This window comes from Aegilops tauschii, chromosome 6, assembly GCF_002575655.3.
Source record: "Aegilops tauschii subsp. strangulata cultivar AL8/78 chromosome 6, Aet v6.0, whole genome shotgun sequence".
Classification (NCBI taxonomy): Eukaryota; Viridiplantae; Streptophyta; class Magnoliopsida; order Poales; family Poaceae; genus Aegilops; species Aegilops tauschii.
In genome coordinates, this window is record NC_053040.3 from 451,794,276 (window position 1) to 451,813,055 (window position 18,780).

The window sequence follows — 18,780 nt, forward strand, 5'->3', positions numbered from 1 at the left end:
CTTGTTGCGAGATAATGATGGGTTTACACATTGGTGTCGATTTCATACATTAGGACGTTATTGCTTCTACATAGGGGAGAGGGTGGTATCGTCGACAATGCATGTCATGTGAGTGCAAGCTCATTGTAAGAGCTTTCTAGATGTAGAGTGGCATGCACACATAGTTGAGTTGAATAGAAACAAATAGGTACACATGTGACTAATGTGTGGTGGGGTAGGAGATGATCGAGAGGGACTGAAATAGTTGTGGTGAGATGTCATCATGTGAGGCGTGCGGGCAAGCTCATCCATCCATGTGAGGTGATTGTACTGGAGTGTTCCATAGTGTGCCGAGAGAAGCTGACAAGAGGTGGCGAACATACAAAATCATTCTAGCAGGCACGCGCGAAAAGGAAGCTCGGTGGAGAAATGAGCCGCGTGTTTCAAGTAACACCGTTTAGTCACGAGTTGTTAATGCAATAGTTCACTTAAAACTCCTTTTGTCGCCACATATGTTTGGCTCAATGTTGCGTAAGCTCACTGCTTTATAGGCTCCGCTAAAATCCAATTAAAAGCTTTTGTTCCCAAAGAAGCCATCTTACGTCTTTGAACTGCATTTATAGTATCTACTATGCCGAAGGCATGCATAATTACCATTTCGTTGTTGAACTAGGATCGGCAATCGAATGTAATGGTCCCAATCATTCGACTCGAGATGCAATTATGAGTATCAAACCGTCTTAGTAATTTTCATTGTTATCCATATGGTTGTCGCGTTGGACAAAACTTGGTCGGGTGCCAACTGTAGGATTTTTTTCTGTATTCTGATGGCCGTTTTAGGTTAGGTCGACACGACGGCACATGTATGTACATAAGTAAGTTTTATAGATATTGAAGTCATATTTTATTTTTCTTAGAACTCTATTTATATCCTACAGTGATCAAACTGAAAAATGAGATTCTATCCTTGTCCGCAAGCTTGTTTAAATTTTACACGACACATACATTCACGGTTCCTCTAAAAAACAACCATCCACCGCAACCTAGCCGTTTACGCATCCGCCCTTGACACGTTACTAAATACGGAGCACGCCAGGGACCTACCTGAAAACATCACCACGCATTCAAAAATGTAAAGTTTTTAAATAGGCCAGATCGGCCGGTTTGAACCGACCGGACCTCTCCGTGGGCCCAGGCGGCCTCGCCCCACACAAGAGGACAGCCTCTGCCCGTAGGCCCCACCACCGGCCCACCGCCTTGAAAGCGCCTGCCACGCACGCGGAAATGACGCATCCAGCCCTGGCCAGTTCAAATTCCGGTGCCACGTCCGCGGAAATGACGCATCCAGCCCTGGCCAGTTCAAATTCCGGTGCCACGTCCGCGAGGCTCATTTTCAGAAACCACTCCGAAGAATCCAGGATTTCCAGTGATATACTGTTTTCGTCCGCTAGTAGAAAGCGCACGAGAGGGAAGAAGCGCCAAGGCAAAGCAAAAATTTCGCCATGAGCCCACGAGTCCACCCTGCGGCGCTCTAGTCGGGGCTCCGATAAGGCACGCGCCGCTCCCGCCCGGCGCCCGAACCGCCCCCGCCCCCTCGCGCGCCTCGCGCTCGCCGCCGCCCGCGCCGCCGGCCTCGAGAGGGCCTGCCTAGGGCTGGGAGGGCCCCCGGGCGGCCCCCCTAGGGTTTCGGCGGGATGAGCTACCGGAAGGGGTCCAAGGTCTGGGTCGAGGAGAAGGGGGAGGGCTGGGTGGAGGCCGAGGTGGTCGAGGCCAAGGACCGCAGCGCCGTCGTCGTGCTCACCAGCCAGCGGAAGAAGGTGCCGCGAATCCCTCCTCCCCCTCCTCCCCTGCCTCTGCCTCTGTCGCTGTCGCCCCCCATTCCGTGCGGTTGAAGTTTGCGCTGCGCCGTTTGGATTTTTTCTCTCCCTCGTGGATGCGAGCGTGGCTACGGATGTGGACACTGGTTACGTGGAACCGGTTTGCGTGCTTTTGGATTCGAGTCTGCCGGAGAGTGGTTTTGAGTTCCGGCGTTAGTTTGGTTCAGAGGATTGTTAAAAAAATTAGCCTACTATTCCTGTTTTTGAAATGGTTTGGAGTTGTTTTTGTGCAAATTACGCTGGTGAGGAGAAGCCAATTCAAATTGGCGGAAGTAGGCCCACTATCGTGGGTATTTAATTTGAATCCGTAGCTTTGTCGGTACGACTTTGTACTGGGTCCTGAAAGTGCAGCGGATAATTCTAGTCGGAAATTTGGATTGTAGGTTGCAGCATTTACAGTTTATTGTATATTCGATCAGAATTTGAAATACTTTACTGTTTAGATTTGAATTTTGTTAGGAGTTGTTACTTGCCTGACTTATATTGTGGTAGAAGTGGCTCCAAGCTTCAGTAAGAGTACTTTTGGATAATTGTATGGTCTTTTGAACACACGGAGTTCTGCAAGTTACCCTGGATTGCTAGTGCTGATCAATTTTGAATTTCGATGGCAGGGGATTGCCATCAGTTGAATATTATCTGTATGAGCTGCATTTGAGTTATGCTGCTTGTTTGTTTTGATCTTATGCCTTTCTTTATTTTGATTAGATTGTCCGACCCGTTCACTTGTAGGTAACTTGGCCTTTTTAAATGTTTATCAAGAACATATAATGGGTACAAATTTGTGTAGCATTAGTTTCGAACCCCTCCTCTTAGTGAGCTGTTTGGGGCTTGCACTTGGTTAGAATTTGAGTCCCGTCCACAGATAGATTATGTTGACGCGATCTGCTAGGTGGTGGATTTTAGTTTATACTATGATTTTTTGCTCAACACTTTTAACAGAATTTGAGAAGTATCTTTGAGATTTGTCTTCCTGTCTAACAAGTTTACAAAGACCTGGTTTTGGTTATTCTGATGGAAATTTATCTGTTCAGTTTATTTATCTTTCTTTTTTTTGTTCTCAGATTTCAGTTTTACCGGAGAAATTGCTGCCTAGGGACACAGATGAAAATCTCGGTGGGGGCCATGTCGATGACATGACCAAACTGACCTATCTTAATGAACCGGGTGTTCTATACAATCTGAAGCGAAGATATGCATTGAATGAGATATACGTAAGTAGTTTTACTAGCACTTCTTTTATTTGATGGAAAAGACTTTTATCACGTGAATCTGGCACCTGCTAAATCCATTGAAACTAAAACTGAAATATATGCAGTATTAAAAATATAACACATAGGAAAAACGTCTCATCAAATTGGATACTTTGGAAGGTCATCTCTCATCTCGATGGTGTGTTTAAAAAAGGGCAGCCTGGTGCACGTAGCTCCCGTTTGTGCAGGGTCCGACCACTTCAGGTCTTTTGTATGCAGCCTTTCCTTGCATTTGTGCAAGAGGCTGTTTCCAGGACTCGAAACCGTGACCTCATGGTCACAAGCTTTACCGCTGCGCCAAGGCTTTGCGGCAATTATATTTATCCAGTCATGGTAATGTTGAAACATGTTTCATGCATATACTACTATATAATTCTATATGGAAAGATGCAAAGGATGAAAGGCATTAACGTGTGTAAAATTGTGATGAATTACTTGGGACGAATTCCTGTTCCTCCGATTTGTCAAGTTTAATCATTAACTATAATCTCTTCTGAGTCTTCTCTTCTTCATTTGTTGACATGACTTGGTAAATAGGTGCACTTCTGTTTTTATGCTTCAGTTACGGGAGCCTTTGTATGACAACTTTTCCACTTGTCTTTATCGAGATAGACATACACTGGAAGCATCTTGATTGCTGTTAATCCTTTCACGAGGCTGCCTCACCTGTACAACGAGTACATGATGGAGCAATATAAGGGTGTCCAGTTAGGGGAATTGAGTCCGCATGTTTTTGCGGTTGCTGACGCATCATACAGGTGGGTGCTACATTCTGATTCAGTCATGACGCCCTGTTAATATAATATACTGTTGACATTTATTAATGAAATGTAGGGCTATGCTGAACGATTCTATGAGCCAGTCAATCTTAGTTAGTGGTGAAAGCGGTGCTGGAAAGACTGAAACAACTAAGCTCATCATGCGGTATCTCACATATGTTGGTGGCAGAGCTGTTCTTGATGATCGATCAGTTGAGCAACAAGTTCTCGAAGTAAGTTTTACCCCAAGTTATTTCCAGTGATTGCTGGAAACCATATTCTTTCCATTGACCCATTCCATTTTTTGTTTTTGTGAAGTATTTGATTTGACAGTGGGAATGTTGAAGGCGTTATCTTATAATGTTTTTATTTGTTTCTCTCCAGTCTAACCCACTTTTGGAGGCATTTGGGAATGCAAAAACAGTTAGAAATGACAACTCGAGGTGAGGCTTTTCTCCCAGTGTTTAATACTGGGTCAGTTGTGTGCAATATTTCAGATGTGTTCTTCACTTAGAAAATAACTGATAACTGCCAAGTGGCAATAAGTTCGAGAACATTTCATGTCTTTACTATTTCGTAAAACTCAACCATTTAGAAGTTTCTTTATATAATATCAACTTATAATTCCGTCTTGGTTGCAGCCGGTTTGGAAAATTTGTTGAGATTCAGTTTGATAAAAGTGGTAGAATATCCGGAGCTGCAATTAGGACTTATCTTCTGGAAAGATCTCGTGTTGTGCAAATTACTGATCCTGAAAGGAACTTTCATTGTTTTTATCAATTATGTGCATCGGGGAAGGTATGTGCACAAGTACCAACTATTGCAATTTGTTTACTTGTTACCTTCGTGTATGTTATATGAGTTCCACTGCTATGTAGCGTGGGTCTGAATTTTTTACGAAGTTGTTAAAGCCCACATATTTTTTACTGAAAAGTCAAGCCCACAATAATAACTAGTAATTGTGCACGTGCAATGCATGTTAATATTAGGCAGTATATTAATTGCATTACAAACTAATATTTGACAAGATCTTAATTGCATGTTGATATTAGGTAGGATGTAATCAATTGGTTAGCGCTAGCATGGATATTGGGTATGCTATTAATGAGGGGATGATTGTGCGAGGGAGGTTGTGGCTACGTGATTGGGGCAGGACGTGCGTGGGGCTGTGGCAGAACCTTGAATATTAGCCCTTGGATTGGATGGCAGACCATGGAAGCAATACCAGCTCTTAGATTTAGTTAGATGGATTAGATCGTGGGGTGTGAGTTGTTCTGGGTACACTAACTTTGGTGACTTTAGAAGAAATGGAACTCGCCCTTTTATAAGTAGTAGAGATTGAAGGGCGTGAACTTCTATAGTCGTACTCGATTGCAAATTCATCCCTGGTTTCCTTGTTTCACGATTTATTGATTTAATGGTATATACTCACAAGACTGTTGGACTTGCAATCATTTGGTATTTCATTTGGGTATAGTGTTGCCGAGATATGCGTTTTTTAAACTAGCCAAATTCACAGTAATCAGAGGTTTAGATGTTTGGAGGGTTGAGAAGTATGGAAGTTGTATCTGCTCTGTATTATGATTTTTATCTACACAAATTGAAAACCTGTTACTTCCACGGTATGCATCAGATGTGTAATAGTGTCTATTGATATGGATTATGTTAGGCTATCAGTAATTTGATATCCTGACTTTTGGGCTATTTCTCTGACCTAACTTATGCAATTTATCTGGTGAAGAGAAGGATCGTGCTCGAGATATGTAAAAATTGCTATTCTCATGGCCGTCTTTCCAAAATAAGTTTCATTTTATACTTTGACATGGTCATGATGTAGAATTGTGTCAATTGATGCTGATAGATATGGCTAATGACAGATGCTAATGTTACTTTCACGCGACTCATTGAAATTCTTCCCTAGTATATTGGTGGTCAATATTCAATAAGCTTCATTGTGCGCATTTGGAGACAAAACTCCTATTCTAAGGATGGAAGTATTGTGGAGTTTGTGTATACTAAATATGAATTGGATAGTATTCTAGAGTTCGTGTATACTGAATATTGTGCTGTCATCGATCAAAACACGTGTTGGAGCCATGCATCTGTGAGGTTAATTTTGATCTTGCCTTGTTTCTGAAGGATGCGGAGTTATACAAGCTTGGGCATGCAAGCACTTTCCATTACTTGAATCAAAGCAAGACATATGAATTGGAAGGGATAAATAATGAAGATGAGTACTGGAAAACAAAAAGGGCAATGGATATTGTCGGAATCAGCAGAAGTGATCAGGTTTCTAACAGGACCTGTCCATATACAGATGTTAATTTGGAAATACGATACTAACCGAAAGCTTACTTTGTAGTACTTATATTGAGTAGCTTTGACTTTTTTTACGTAAGAAAATAAGAAATGAATGTGTATGCTGTACTTTATATACAGGATGCTATTTTTCGGACATTGGCAGCCATTCTCCATCTTGGCAATATTGAGTTTTCTCCGGGAAAGGATTCTGATTCGTCGAAAATTAAAGATTCAACATCAAATTTTCACCTCCAAATGACAGCTACACTACTCATGTATGGATTTATTTTTAGGCACATGTGTGCAGCACATCTATTGTTTTCATAATCCTCATCTGTCTGTACTAATCATGGTCACAGAAAATTACATTGAGTCCTAAATTCGTTAACTGTTTAATTTAAGTGACCTGTCCGTTGAGGTCACGGATGTAGCTGAATTGGTCCCTAGTTTTTTGCCGGCCAGCAGAGGATACTCTTTATATCCTATGTTAGGGAATATCCAAATAGTTAAAACTCTTAGTTCTCATCACACGTGATGTATTTATATTCAATTGAATCGAATCTCCTTATCTGTGCTTGCATGTAAGTGACATCTCTCTGGTAACTGTGCATAACATATATTCCTTGGTGAAGACTGAATCTACAATCAGTGAAGTATATTAAACTACCTACCATTGTTGTTTTAGCTCTCACACCAGTTCTGTAGAAGGTTGAATGAACCACAGTTTAATGAGAATGCGTCGAACGTTTGCATCAATGAATCTTAACGTATGCACAAATATATCTCATATTCCCTTCCATGCAATGTTCTGTTACTTGCGTAACATTATTGGTTACCATGAATCTTATGCTTTTTGCGTAGCAGTAATTGTGTCATATTCTGGACCTGAAGGAAACTACCTTTCTATATCTTTCTTTTAATTAAAATCGTTGTTTATAGTATCACTTTGCTATTTGAATTAGGTGCGATCCAGATCTGTTGGTCTCATCTTTATGTACCCGGTCTATACACACCAATGAAGGAATAATTATAAAAGAATTAGATTGTGCTGCAGCAGCGGCTAATCGTGATGCTCTATCAAAGACTATATATGCAAGACTATTTGACTGGTATTTTCTCTCGGCCTTGTTCGATAAGTTTGTATGCTTGCATATGCTAACACATTTTTTATGTTTTCAGGCTTGTTGAGAATATTAACAAGTCTATTGGTCAAGATGTTGATTCCAAGGCACAAATCGGTGTTCTGGATATCTACGGCTTTGAAAGCTTCAAACACAACAGGTCTTTAAATAGCCGAGCTGATATGAACGTTAATCACTTATATAGTATAGTTTGTTTGCTCTAAGCATTTTTTAACAGTTTGGCATTTATGTGTATTTAAGATGGTATTTATTGTCTGTTCTCATCTGACTGCCAATCTTTTCACAGAATTATTATTTTGGTTCAGAATCTCTTTCTGCTTAGTTATTCTGTGTTTTGCACATATTATAACTATCTACTTTGGAAAATGTTGGTAAAAACATGCAATAATTAGCCACCAGCGGTCGCATTAAATATTGAATTTGCCCTCCTGTCTGGTTCTTAAACGGTATTCCTTTTTCATTTATGTCTGTAGCTTTGAGCAGTTTTGCATCAACTTTGCCAATGAAAAGCTTCAGCAACATTTTAATGAGGTATGTTCCAGTGCCAGATGTAGAATGACGTCTCTTTAATGGATGACAAGTTGGCAACATACTGTGCCCTTGCATACTTAATTCACTTGTTTTCGTTAACATCAAATGCTACACGTGTGTTTCCTCAGCACGTATTCAAGATGGAGCAGGAGGAGTACAAAAGCGAGAAAATTAATTGGAGCTACATTGAATTCATTGACAATCAAGATATGTTGGATTTGATCGAAAAGGTTGTTTCATTGCCGTTACTAAGTTTAGTTAATGAGAAGTGGTCGTTGTTCAATGCACATTTTATATTTTGATTTAGCGTGCTAGATTTCTTATTTTGTTGACTTTCTTATCATATTCTCAGTTTTAGGTGGTTAGATTATTACCTTGTGTTTAGTTGTTTGCACTTGGATTGAGTGACCTTTTTACAAGTTATTATGTCAAGTATTGAGTGACCTCTTTTATGCCTCGAGCATCAGTGTACTGACGACGTTTGACAACTGAGTGTTGTTAGAAGTGCAAGTGTGCATGCTGCTCACCCATGTTCGAATCTTACCTTCCGCATGGCGCCTCAGGTTGTCTTCTTTCTATAAAAAGACACCAAGGGTCCCTGGTTGGTCTCACTTTTTTGATGTTACACGCTGCCTGTTTGCTAATTGCAAGTATTGACCTGACATCAAATGTCCTCATCACCATCTAATTATATTGAAATCACTCATAGTACCCTCACTTCCCTGGATTTAGGTTTGTGGTGATGGAAATAATCATGTACTCCCTCCGTTCCAAAATAGATGACCCAGCTTTATACTAACTTTAGTACAAAGTTAGTATAAAGCTGGGTCATCTATTTGGAACGGAGGGAGTATCTATCATGTAACACTTTTTGTGTACAGCATGCATTCCATCCTCCCAAGATTTTGGTGTGTTTATTTTTATTCTGGCCAATGAATATTATCGGGGTTGAACTACGTAGGCTGTAAAGTCTTTGCTCATGGAATAAATAGCATCATTGATCATGTGGTCAATACCCGGTATAATGGATGATAATGCGAAGGTGACTTAAGTGTGTGTTACTGAAATGCCGCTGTTTCCTAAAAGGTTGTTAAATATATTCATTCTGCAAGCTGTTAATATCTGCAATATTATTACTAACAGGTGCAGGTAATAAATACAGAGTTTTTTAATGTATAAAGTATAAACAGTATGTATGTTTTCGTTGGTAGTTGTGCATGCTTACGTTAGGCGTTGCTTCTTTTGCATCCACTGGCTTTCAATAATTGATATTTGGAATGGTTTGAAATACTGCTTTGCCATCATCTTTCTGCCCCTTGTTTGATCTGGATAACATGCTACCTTGTGCTCATCTGAGACTAATTCTATCATATATTCTCCAAACAGAAACCTATTGGAATTATTGCACTGCTGGATGAGGCTTGGTAAATACTTGGTTTTATTTATCCATGAAAGTTCTATACTTATACAAGCAAATTCCTATTCTGAGTTATCCTTTGATTTTGCAGCATGTTTCCAAAATCTACTCACGCAACCTTTGCATCAAAGATGTTCAGAAACTTGTCTTCCCATCCTAGGCTTGAGAAGACCAAGTTCTCAGAAACAGATTTTACCATCTCTCACTATGCTGGCAAGGTAAGCCACCAGCCAGATTATTTGATTATTTTTTCATGTGTTGACTATGATAGAATCCACCATTTGTAGGTGACGTATCAAACAGATTCTTTTCTGGAGAAGAACCGGGATTATATTGTTGCAGAGCACTGCAATCTTTTATCATCTTCAAGATGTTCACTTGTTTCTGGACTTTTTAGTTCTTTGCCAGAAGAGTCATTAAGATCGTCGTACAAGTTCTCATCAGTTGCTTCCCGATTTAAGGTACCAATACAAAGCTCAATTGATTTTGTTTTAAGTTTGGCCTTTGTAATATGCGTATCTGCTATGATTTTTTTTCATCTGGTTGCTATGCCTTGTCAATTTATGTGCACCAAGCTACAAGCCTACAAAATTTCGACTCTTCTGACTGGTACGTTATATTCACTGTTTTATAGCAACAACTTCAAGCCCTCATGGAAACGCTGAGCTCGACAGAACCTCACTATGTTCGCTGTGTGAAGCCTAATTCTGTTAATCGACCTCAGCTTTTTGAAAATCAAAGTGTCTTGCACCAACTTCGCTGCGGAGTAAGAATTTCCACCTTAAGCATAAATAGTGTATTTCTTTTTGTCTTTCCTCATTGTTTTTGTTATAGGTGCATCTTTCCACATAAAAATGTTTTAGCTGTTTGACGCCTGACTTAATGCTGATTATATCTGCTTTAATTCATACATTTCGCAATAGATGGATCAATCTTATGCCAAATTCTTTGTTACTGCTATGCCAACCTTTTCCAAACTCACTAGTTCATCTTGTAACTACATCATACCTGCATATGACTTGAGGAGGCCTACAATCTCAAGCATGTATCTGGAACCACATATGTGAGATCACTTAAAAGTTGACAATTATTTATCATCAAGTGATTGTGCTCTATAATGCCCTTTCAAGATATAGATCACGAGCCTACTCAAATGATGCTGTTTTACTACCATCTGTTGATACATGCATGATCTATTGGTGATATTTTCCCTAAGATTGTAATTTGGTGGTGGCGCAGGGTGTTTTAGAGGCTGTTCGCATTAGTCTTGCTGGCTATCCGACCAGAAGGACATATGCTGAATTTGTTGATCGGTTTGGAGTCCTAGTTCCTGAGTTGATGTTCGGAAGGTACCTAATATATGCACTATGCAACTAATTTGGTTCAAGTTGATTGCTTCACAATGTGCAATGTTGGCTGCACCGCTTTGTAAACAATAAAACCTCTCCTTTTGCGCTAAATGCTAATGGGGTTTGCGATCTTGACCAGAAGTACAGAGCATTCGATTCATTTGGGCACATTTTTTGTAACAGAGTGTTTGTTCAACTGTTTTAGTTTGAACAGATTCTTTGTGCCTGTGCTGAATATGATATAATTTTGCTTTGATAAACAACACACTGTTTTGCTATCTGTGACTGTAGATGGCCGTGTTCCTTACGGACAATCTTTATCTTATGAGTTTAAATCTGTAATTTGTCGAAGACAATTGTTTTTTCTGGTAGTTAAGCCATTCGTGGTGCCATTTTGATACAATATGCCCTTGTCAGTTACAACTCATTGTAGGTGAAGCCAATTCTTGCATAGCTTCTGTTAATTTATTTTGTTTGTGGAATAATTCGGTGCTTTATTATAGTCTATATGAATCAGCATGTAGCATAGGCAGATTAACTACTCCATGCCATCTCAAATGGCTGCCAACATGCTTGTTTGCTCATCCCATGCTAAATTGCCAACTTTGATTTACATACTGTCTCATCATGTTAGTTATAGCGCCCACAATTTTAGTAGTTTATGAGAAGCCCTGTGAAAAAGCGGTGAGTTTATCCAGGCTGTTTGCATAACCGAGAGTCAATTATTTGATAAATATGAACAATTATGCAGTCATGATGAAAGGGCATTGACAGAGGCAGTTCTTGAAAAAATGAAGCTTGACAATTTTCAAGTAAGCTTCTTGCCTGATAATATTATATTATTTCCATTTCCTTATATTTTTATGATATTAATGATTAACATATTCACACAGTCTGGCCATTACTCTTCATTTGTGCTTTTCTAATTGATTATGTAATTTCCAAAAAGTGCCCTTGCATTTTTCAGCACACTCATTCTGTTCCCTTTTGAAGTATCAATTGATAGTTTACTAATAAATCAGCTCAAGTTTAGAAAATAAGAATTTGACACTTTTGTTTCCCTGATAGCTTGGTAGAAATAAGGTCTTCCTTAGAGCCGGTCAAATCGCGATACTAGATGTGCGTCGTGCTGAGGTTTTGGACAATGCTGCACGGCGCATTCAAAGTTGTTTCAGAACATTCGCTGCCCGCAAAGAGTTTGTGAAAACAAAGAAGGCTTCAATTTCACTACAAGCATATTGTAGAGGTAAATATGTCTCCTTAATCAATCGCTATGTTTATTATCTTGTACGGCGCCAACCTGCAATCTGAATTCAGATAAACATATACAGTTTCATGCAATCGGCCTAAATAGAAGAAACGATGTCTTAAGATATCAAACTTCATTAGTGATAAATTTTTGTGACCACTGACTAGGCATAGAAATAGTTTGCTGGCACGCATAGTTTTTTTATCTTTCTATTCTTGAATGTTGATAAGTAATTATGCTCCGTACTCTTGTGCCTAGTAAGTTCATGGCCTGCAAATTACAAGAATCTTATCTGGTAGGTCTGAAAGCATTTTGTATGAACTGTGTTAATTTTCGAAGGATACTGCAGGTTGTTTTGCAAGGAAAATGTATAAGATCAGAAGAGAAACAGCGGCTGCCATAATTCTTCAGAAGTATGCAAGAAGGTTACTGTTACAGCGGAATTACCATGAAGCATGTTCAGCAGCTCTGCTTATCCAGTCTTGTATTCGAGGGTTTATTGCTCGCCGCTATTTCTCAGCCATCAGGGAGCAGAAGGCTGCGTTAGTGATACAGGTTCACCTCATCTTCCCCTCCCCACACCACAGACACGTATGCACACTGTGCAAGAAAGCAAACAAACTTAAAGCAAGTATACCATCTTAGTAGAAGATAACTTGATTATCTGGGGACAATTGCCATGCTAGCAAGCAATTAGTTGAAAATTTAACTCGTAAGATCCTCTACATTATAAGCATGTTAATATTTTTGGCCATCTACCTCTAGATTAATTGGAGTATTAGGAAGGTACTGGATGTTATACTGCAGTGATGTCATCGCTTGCTTATAAGAGGTAGCACTTTGTATTATTGAATTTATGTGACATGAGTTTCTTGTTGCCACTTCGTAGTCCTTCTGGAGAAAACGGAAGGTTGCCATGCTTTTCCAGCATTACAAGCAAGCCACTATAGCAATTCAGTGTGCTTGGAGACAAAAGCTTGCAAGAAGGGAGCTAAGGAAGCTCAGAATGGTATTTTTCTGGTTGCAATTCTGTAATTTATTTATGGCCTAATAATTAATTGGCATGTTTCTAGCAGTACTGAAAATAACAATGATTTGCTGTACCCAGTTTAAGTATTTTGAAGATCTAGTTCTTTTCCTAAAACACCACGCAATTTCCTTTGTTATTGTCGACTCGTTTGAGGGAGCCACCTATCAGCACCATGTCAAGCAGCGGCTGTGCGGTTTAGTCTGAAATCCTAATTAGACATGGCTAAGATCTTGAGGGCCAGGTTAAGTCCAAGAAGCGAGGGTCTTTTGAAAGCTGTTTTCTTGTGAGTTTTCATGTCTAAACTCGGTCATTTGAAGACATGTGTATGACTCTGAGGAATGTGGGTAGGCCGGCTAAGTCGCCGAGGTTGAGAGGGAGCCTACCACCTTTTCTGATTAATGTTGTTTATATTTAGAGCCGGTCCTAACAACCATATACACCTAAAACAAAAGCATTCCAATCTAATGTTATCTCTGATTTCTTCTGTGAATAGTACTGTCTGTAATTCCTGAGCTTGTGTAACGTCTTTGTTTTATTGGCGTCCATCGGGAGTATTCTTATGCTATGATTACTTCTTCAGACTGCAAATGAAGCTGGTGCACTCCGGGAGGCGAAGAATAAGCTTGAGAAAAAGTTGGATGATCTTACTTTAAGACTTACTCTGGAAAGGAGAATGCGGGTATGTTTCTCTCTGCCTTCATTGCTTTTGTGTTTAATGCGATTCCTTTATTTTGCATGTGCTACCCTGCATGTCGTAGACTTGAGACAGTTATGCTTGTTCCTGCCAGTACAAGGACAAATATTTTTTGCATATGCAAATTCGTTGGTTTTCTGAACATTTCTGCTATGGTTGTTATCCTGCATTTGATGTTGTATGAATGTAAATGAATCAGCAGGTGTGACAGCGTTCAGAGTTTGTGATAGTTTTCCTTTATTTTGGTTCCGATGATAGTGAATTTTTGCTCCTTGACGCATGGATTTTCAAATGTAGGCTGCTGGTGAGGAAACAAAGTTGGTGGAGATATCAAAGCGGGACAAAATAATCGAAACATTAAGCGCAGAATGTGCTGCAGCTAAATTATCTGCCCGGAGTGAACATGACAAAAATCTAATTCTCCAGAGGCAATTGGATGATTCTTTGAGAGAGATATCTATGTTGCGCAGTAACAAGATTCTGAAAGCAGAAGAAGAAAATGAGAACTCTAATCTAAAGGTTTGAAGTCTCCTCTATTTTAATATGTTATCATAAATATGTTTGGTTTGCCTCCATTTTCAGTTTGCTTCTTAGGTTACTTCATGCATTCTTGTGAAAGATTTCAAGTTCTCGATTACTTTCAGTTTGCTTCTTAGGTTACTTCATGCATTCTTGTGAAAAATTTCAAGTTCTTGAATACTTTAATTACTTCATACGAACTAACTGGTGTACTTCATGCATTCTTGTGAAAAATTTCAAGTTCTTGAATACTTTAGCCACTGTGCATGATCTTAACTCGTACTCCCTCTGTTTGTTTTTATAAGACGTTTCAGACAGCTTGCTTTGTACTGTTTTGGACAGCGTCTGAATGTCTAAAACGTCTTATAAAAGTGAACAGAGGTAGTATTTTTTTCCATACATATCATGGTTCATTCTAAGGGTCATTCATGGAACTACTATGGTTTTATGCTTTGCTGTTATAGTTTTTCCGTTAAATGTTCTATATGCTTTGTCATTCCCTCTTTTGAATATGAATTATAGTGACCTTTTGGGACTTGTTGACTGATGCTAGCATTGATGCTTCTGCTGATTGTTAATTAGTTACTTCCGCTGAAGCAGTTCTCTCTTGCTTCCACAGAACATAGTCGAATCATTATCGGAGAAGAATTCATTATTGGAAAATGAACTTAGCACAGCTCGTAAAAATAGTGATGATACGATGGAGAAACTGAAAGATGTGGAGGGAAAATGCACCCGCCTCCAGCAAAATTTGGATAAGTATGTTTTCCCTTCCGCATATAAATAACTGCAGGATTCTGGAATGATCCATGCATCTATGGTTTTTTAGCGTTATTTCTTTTGCTTAGTGTTAGTATCTAACAGTTAGCCTTCCTGCATTCAGATTGCAGGAGAAACTTACGAACTTGGAAAATGAAAATCATGTTCTAAGGCAAAAGGCATTTAGCATTACTCCAAAACCGCTGCCTGAGGTTCTTTCCTTTATGCTCACTCTAATTTTCATGCCTTGTATTTGTCACACCGCTATTTTTGTCCCAGCACCTCTATTTTTCTTAGTGATATTTGTAACGGTAAGTTTGAGTACTAACCTAGCTGCATTGTCATTTTGGTTAGTTAACTGACTTGTTTCCCTGAATACAGAAATTTGCTAACTCGACTGGTCTTACGAACAGCGAGCAGAAGCGCACATTTGTAAGATTTCTTTTGATTCAAGTTGGATACCTCCAGTGTTTTATACTCTTTTTCTAACTGCTTGAAACTGTCAAACGTAAAATTGTAGGAAACTCCACCACCAACAAAATATCCGTCTCCTATTCAACATAGTACTGGGTCAAGGAGGGCAAGGTTGCCTGTTGAAAGGCATGAGGTGAATTCAGCACTGTTCTTAATCTGACTGTTCTTCTTTTCATATGGAATTCAGTTGATGCCTTCAGAGATAAGATTGCTTATAGTTTGTTCAGGACTCTGTGGTATTCATGTAAGAATTTAGTTCTGAGGTATTTTAGTGATGGTATTGTTTCTTGCAGGGAAACCATGAAATCCTGTTAAGTTGCATAAAGGAAAATTTAGGGTTCAAGGATGGCAAACCAGTTGCTGCATGTATCATCTACAGATGCCTTCTACATTGGCGTGCTTTTGAATCAGAGAGGACTGCTATTTTTGATCATGTAATTGAAGCCATAAACGATGTTCTTAAGGTAAAATCGTTCGAAGCCCCCATTCGTTTTGCTATTCGCACCAGACATTTCATTTGTGGAAGCCAATAGGTTTAATATTCTTATTTTTGTTCCTATTCCAGGCAAAGGAAGCAGATGGTAGATTACCTTATTGGTTGTCCAATACTTCTGCACTGCTGTGCCTTCTGCAGAAGAATCTACGGTCAAATGGATTTTTTGGTACACCATCTCGCCGCTCTGCTGGAGGGCTAGGTGGGAAGTTAGCCCAAGTAAGGAACTGAGCTTGCCAGTCAATTTTGCTCTGAAAGCTAGTATATGCTGAAGAATCCTTTTGGAACTGAGTGTTATTTGGGTATGGTCACAGTTATGCAAGAATATAGATTACATATAATTTGCAAAATCATGGGTACGCTTTCTTAAATTACACATGGAAACATAGATATCAAGTGATGCATAACCACAGTCATAAATATTGTACGTAAATGTTAGCACTACTAAACTAGTCAATCTTTGTAGTTTTTCTTGCAAATCTCTGTAAAAATAGAATAATAACGTTCTTTCTCCCTGACACTGAGATTGCTTCAATAGCTTGCAGGGCGTGGTGATACTGCACAAGTGGATGCTAGGTATCCAGCCATACTATTCAAACAGCAGCTAACAGCATGTGTCGAAAAGATATTTGGGCAGCTAAGGGATAATCTAAAAAAGGAAATATCACCTCTTCTCAGTCTTTGCATTCAGGTATATACCTTCCTCTCTTTTGTGATTTGGCTACAGACAGCATTGTACAACTGGATCATTTTTGTATCCTTTGAAAAATTGCACGTCAGGCTCCAAAATCAACACGCCCTGGAAAAGCTCCCAAAGCACCAGGGGTTAGTGCTCAACAGCCATCGAACTCCCATTGGGACAACATTGTCAGTTTCCTAAATTTGCTTATGGATACTCTGCGTGAAAATCATGTAAGCTTTTCATTTAACTCTTCTTATTTTGGCACAACTCTCCACTAGAAAGGATTTGATAGCTTTATCCAAGTGATTCTAGTAACCTTATATGTTTGTGCTGCAGGTGCCATCGTTCTTTATACGTAAGCTCATCACTCAGTTATTCTCCTTCGTCAACATACAACTTTTCAACAGGTAGTTCCTTCTATTATAATTTGAGTACTTGGTATCTGTGTCTTAATAATATGCAAGCAACACACATGATAGCCAGTGCCATGTGTTGCAACAGTGATCCTCTAAGATTAGTTGACAAACAATACAACTCTTCAACGAATGGTAAAATCTTGTTCCTTTTATTTGCGAATAGATCACTGTAGCTATAATTCTGGGTTGAGGAAAGGGTCTATATGTGACGGAACAAATAGGATTCTTTGGGTTAAAAAATTGTAGGTAATGGGACACTGACACTTCAGAAAATGCTTTGTCAGTATGGTACAGATAAGGGACCAGCAGAATAATGAGATTCTACTTCACTTTCAGTCATACTAACAATTTTTTTGTGCCATCAGTCTTCTTCTTCGGCGTGAATGTTGTACATTCTCCAATGGAGAATATGTTAAAGCTGGACTGTCATTGCTGGAGAAATGGATTACTGATGTCTCTGAGGAGGTAAGTTGTGCTAGTACTACATTCTGCTTGTCTGGTTGGCATATAATTCAGGAAGTGGACTACGAGAAACCCTGACAATCTGGTTCCGCTCGTTTCATGTCCAATAATATTGTTCCATTTTTCCTGTTATATCTTTCTGTGTGGCTACTTATTTTCTGTGTGGCTACTTATTTTCTGTTCTGTTCTTCACAAATTTATTATCCGTTTTACTTTTAGTTTGCAGGAACTTCTTGGCATGAGCTTAATTATATTAGACAAGCTGTCGGATTTTTGGTAATTGCTTGTGCAAGATGCACTTTCTCCGAGTCATTTCTGTTGCATCTTCTATGCCTTGGGGTATTTCTCACTGATTACATAATGTAGGTTATACACCAAAAAAGGAAGAAGACACTTGAGGAGATCAGTCAAGATCTCTGCCCGGTAAGACTGTGTACAGCTTCTGTTTTTGCTGTTAGCCATCATTTTGTTGCAGACTATAACCAGCCCCTTTTCACGTGTAGTCCTTGAGCCTTAGGCAAATCTACCGGATATGCTCAATGTACTGGGACGACAAGTACAATACCCAGGGAATATCAAATGAGGTATGCACTTTTAGCTTTGGACCTTTCGTCTTTTAGATTTTGTCTTGCGTTATTTGTCTTGAAAATGTTACGGTTTTACAGGTTGTTGCCGCAATGCGGGAGATGGTCAACAAAGATACTCAGAACCTCGCGTCAAATTCCTTTTTGTTGGATGATGATCTAAGGTAGCTGTGATTTTCTTGTTAGTTACCGCTTAGCACACTGTAGAAAATGCACCTTTCGAACTTCCGTGTTTTTGTTTGTCAAAAGTGGAATATGTTTTAAGTGGTTGCTGATTTTGTACTTACATTTGATGCTTGCTTGGTGCAGTATACCGTTTTCGACCGAGGATTTGTCAATCGCCATCCCAGCAATAGATTATGCGGATGTGGAGCTGCCGGAATCGCTTCATCACTATCCATCTGCGCAGTTTCTACTGACGGCATCATGACCCACTCCCTGTGTAATAGAACAACGAGGTTTGTGCTGCCGTGAAGATCAGTTAATCCCCAGATTTTTATGGGGTTGCACCCCTTCAGCAATGTTGTACTGTTGTTTAGGTTTCTAGAGCAAATTTGATCTAGGGTGGAAGAGGGGTGAATAGGTATGCAGTTCCAAAGCAACAATTGTTGCTAGACGCCGAACGGCCCTGGCTTCGTGGGTGTCCAGTTGTCTTGGCTATCTATGTTGTACAAAGAATACTGTAGAAAATGCTAAGCAGTTGCCCGAAATTGATTAACATCTGTGGCAAAATGTCCTGTTTGGTGCAGAACATGTTTCGCACTCGTAACCAGATGCGTTCTAATCTCCGGAAAAGTGTTGGTAGTTGAAAGCA

General features: G+C 39.5%; 1 protein-coding gene across 1 annotated transcript; it reads left to right on the plus strand.

The window, feature by feature from the left end:
* Window positions 1-1,443: 1,443 nt before the first annotated feature.
* Window positions 1,444-18,735, plus strand: LOC109751364 (protein OPAQUE1). Its single transcript, XM_020310260.4, has 38 exons — window positions 1,444-1,796; window positions 2,918-3,067; window positions 3,719-3,864; window positions 3,941-4,097; window positions 4,249-4,307; window positions 4,506-4,662; window positions 6,004-6,153; window positions 6,304-6,440; window positions 7,128-7,274; window positions 7,345-7,446; window positions 7,781-7,838; window positions 7,967-8,068; window positions 9,225-9,262; window positions 9,347-9,473; window positions 9,543-9,716; window positions 9,890-10,021; window positions 10,495-10,604; window positions 11,356-11,416; window positions 11,673-11,850; window positions 12,203-12,408; window positions 12,743-12,862; window positions 13,464-13,562; window positions 13,875-14,096; window positions 14,716-14,855; window positions 14,980-15,067; window positions 15,237-15,287; window positions 15,376-15,462; window positions 15,623-15,793; window positions 15,895-16,041; window positions 16,361-16,513; window positions 16,603-16,734; window positions 16,841-16,911; window positions 17,286-17,385; window positions 17,602-17,658; window positions 17,749-17,805; window positions 17,886-17,966; window positions 18,048-18,130; window positions 18,276-18,735. The coding sequence occupies exons 1-38, from the start codon at window positions 1,674-1,676 to the stop codon at window positions 18,394-18,396; spliced, it is 4,494 nt and encodes a 1,497-aa protein (XP_020165849.1). The 5' UTR covers window positions 1,444-1,673; the 3' UTR covers window positions 18,397-18,735.
* Window positions 18,736-18,780: the final 45 nt, after the last annotated feature.

What these genes read in the sequence shown, in the direction of transcription:
- LOC109751364 (XM_020310260.4), top strand. Translation starts at nt 1,674, where the DNA reads ATGAGCTACCGGAAGGGGTCCAAGGTCTGGGTCGAGGAGAAGGGGGAG. An exon ending in AATTATGTGCATCGGGGAAG is followed by an intron (nt 4,663 to 6,003) that starts GTATGTGCACAA and finishes TTGTTTCTGAAG; the next exon opens with GATGCGGAGTTATACAAGCT. An exon ending in TGTTGGATTTGATCGAAAAG is followed by an intron (nt 8,069 to 9,224) that starts GTTGTTTCATTG and finishes TTCTCCAAACAG; the next exon opens with AAACCTATTGGAATTATTGC.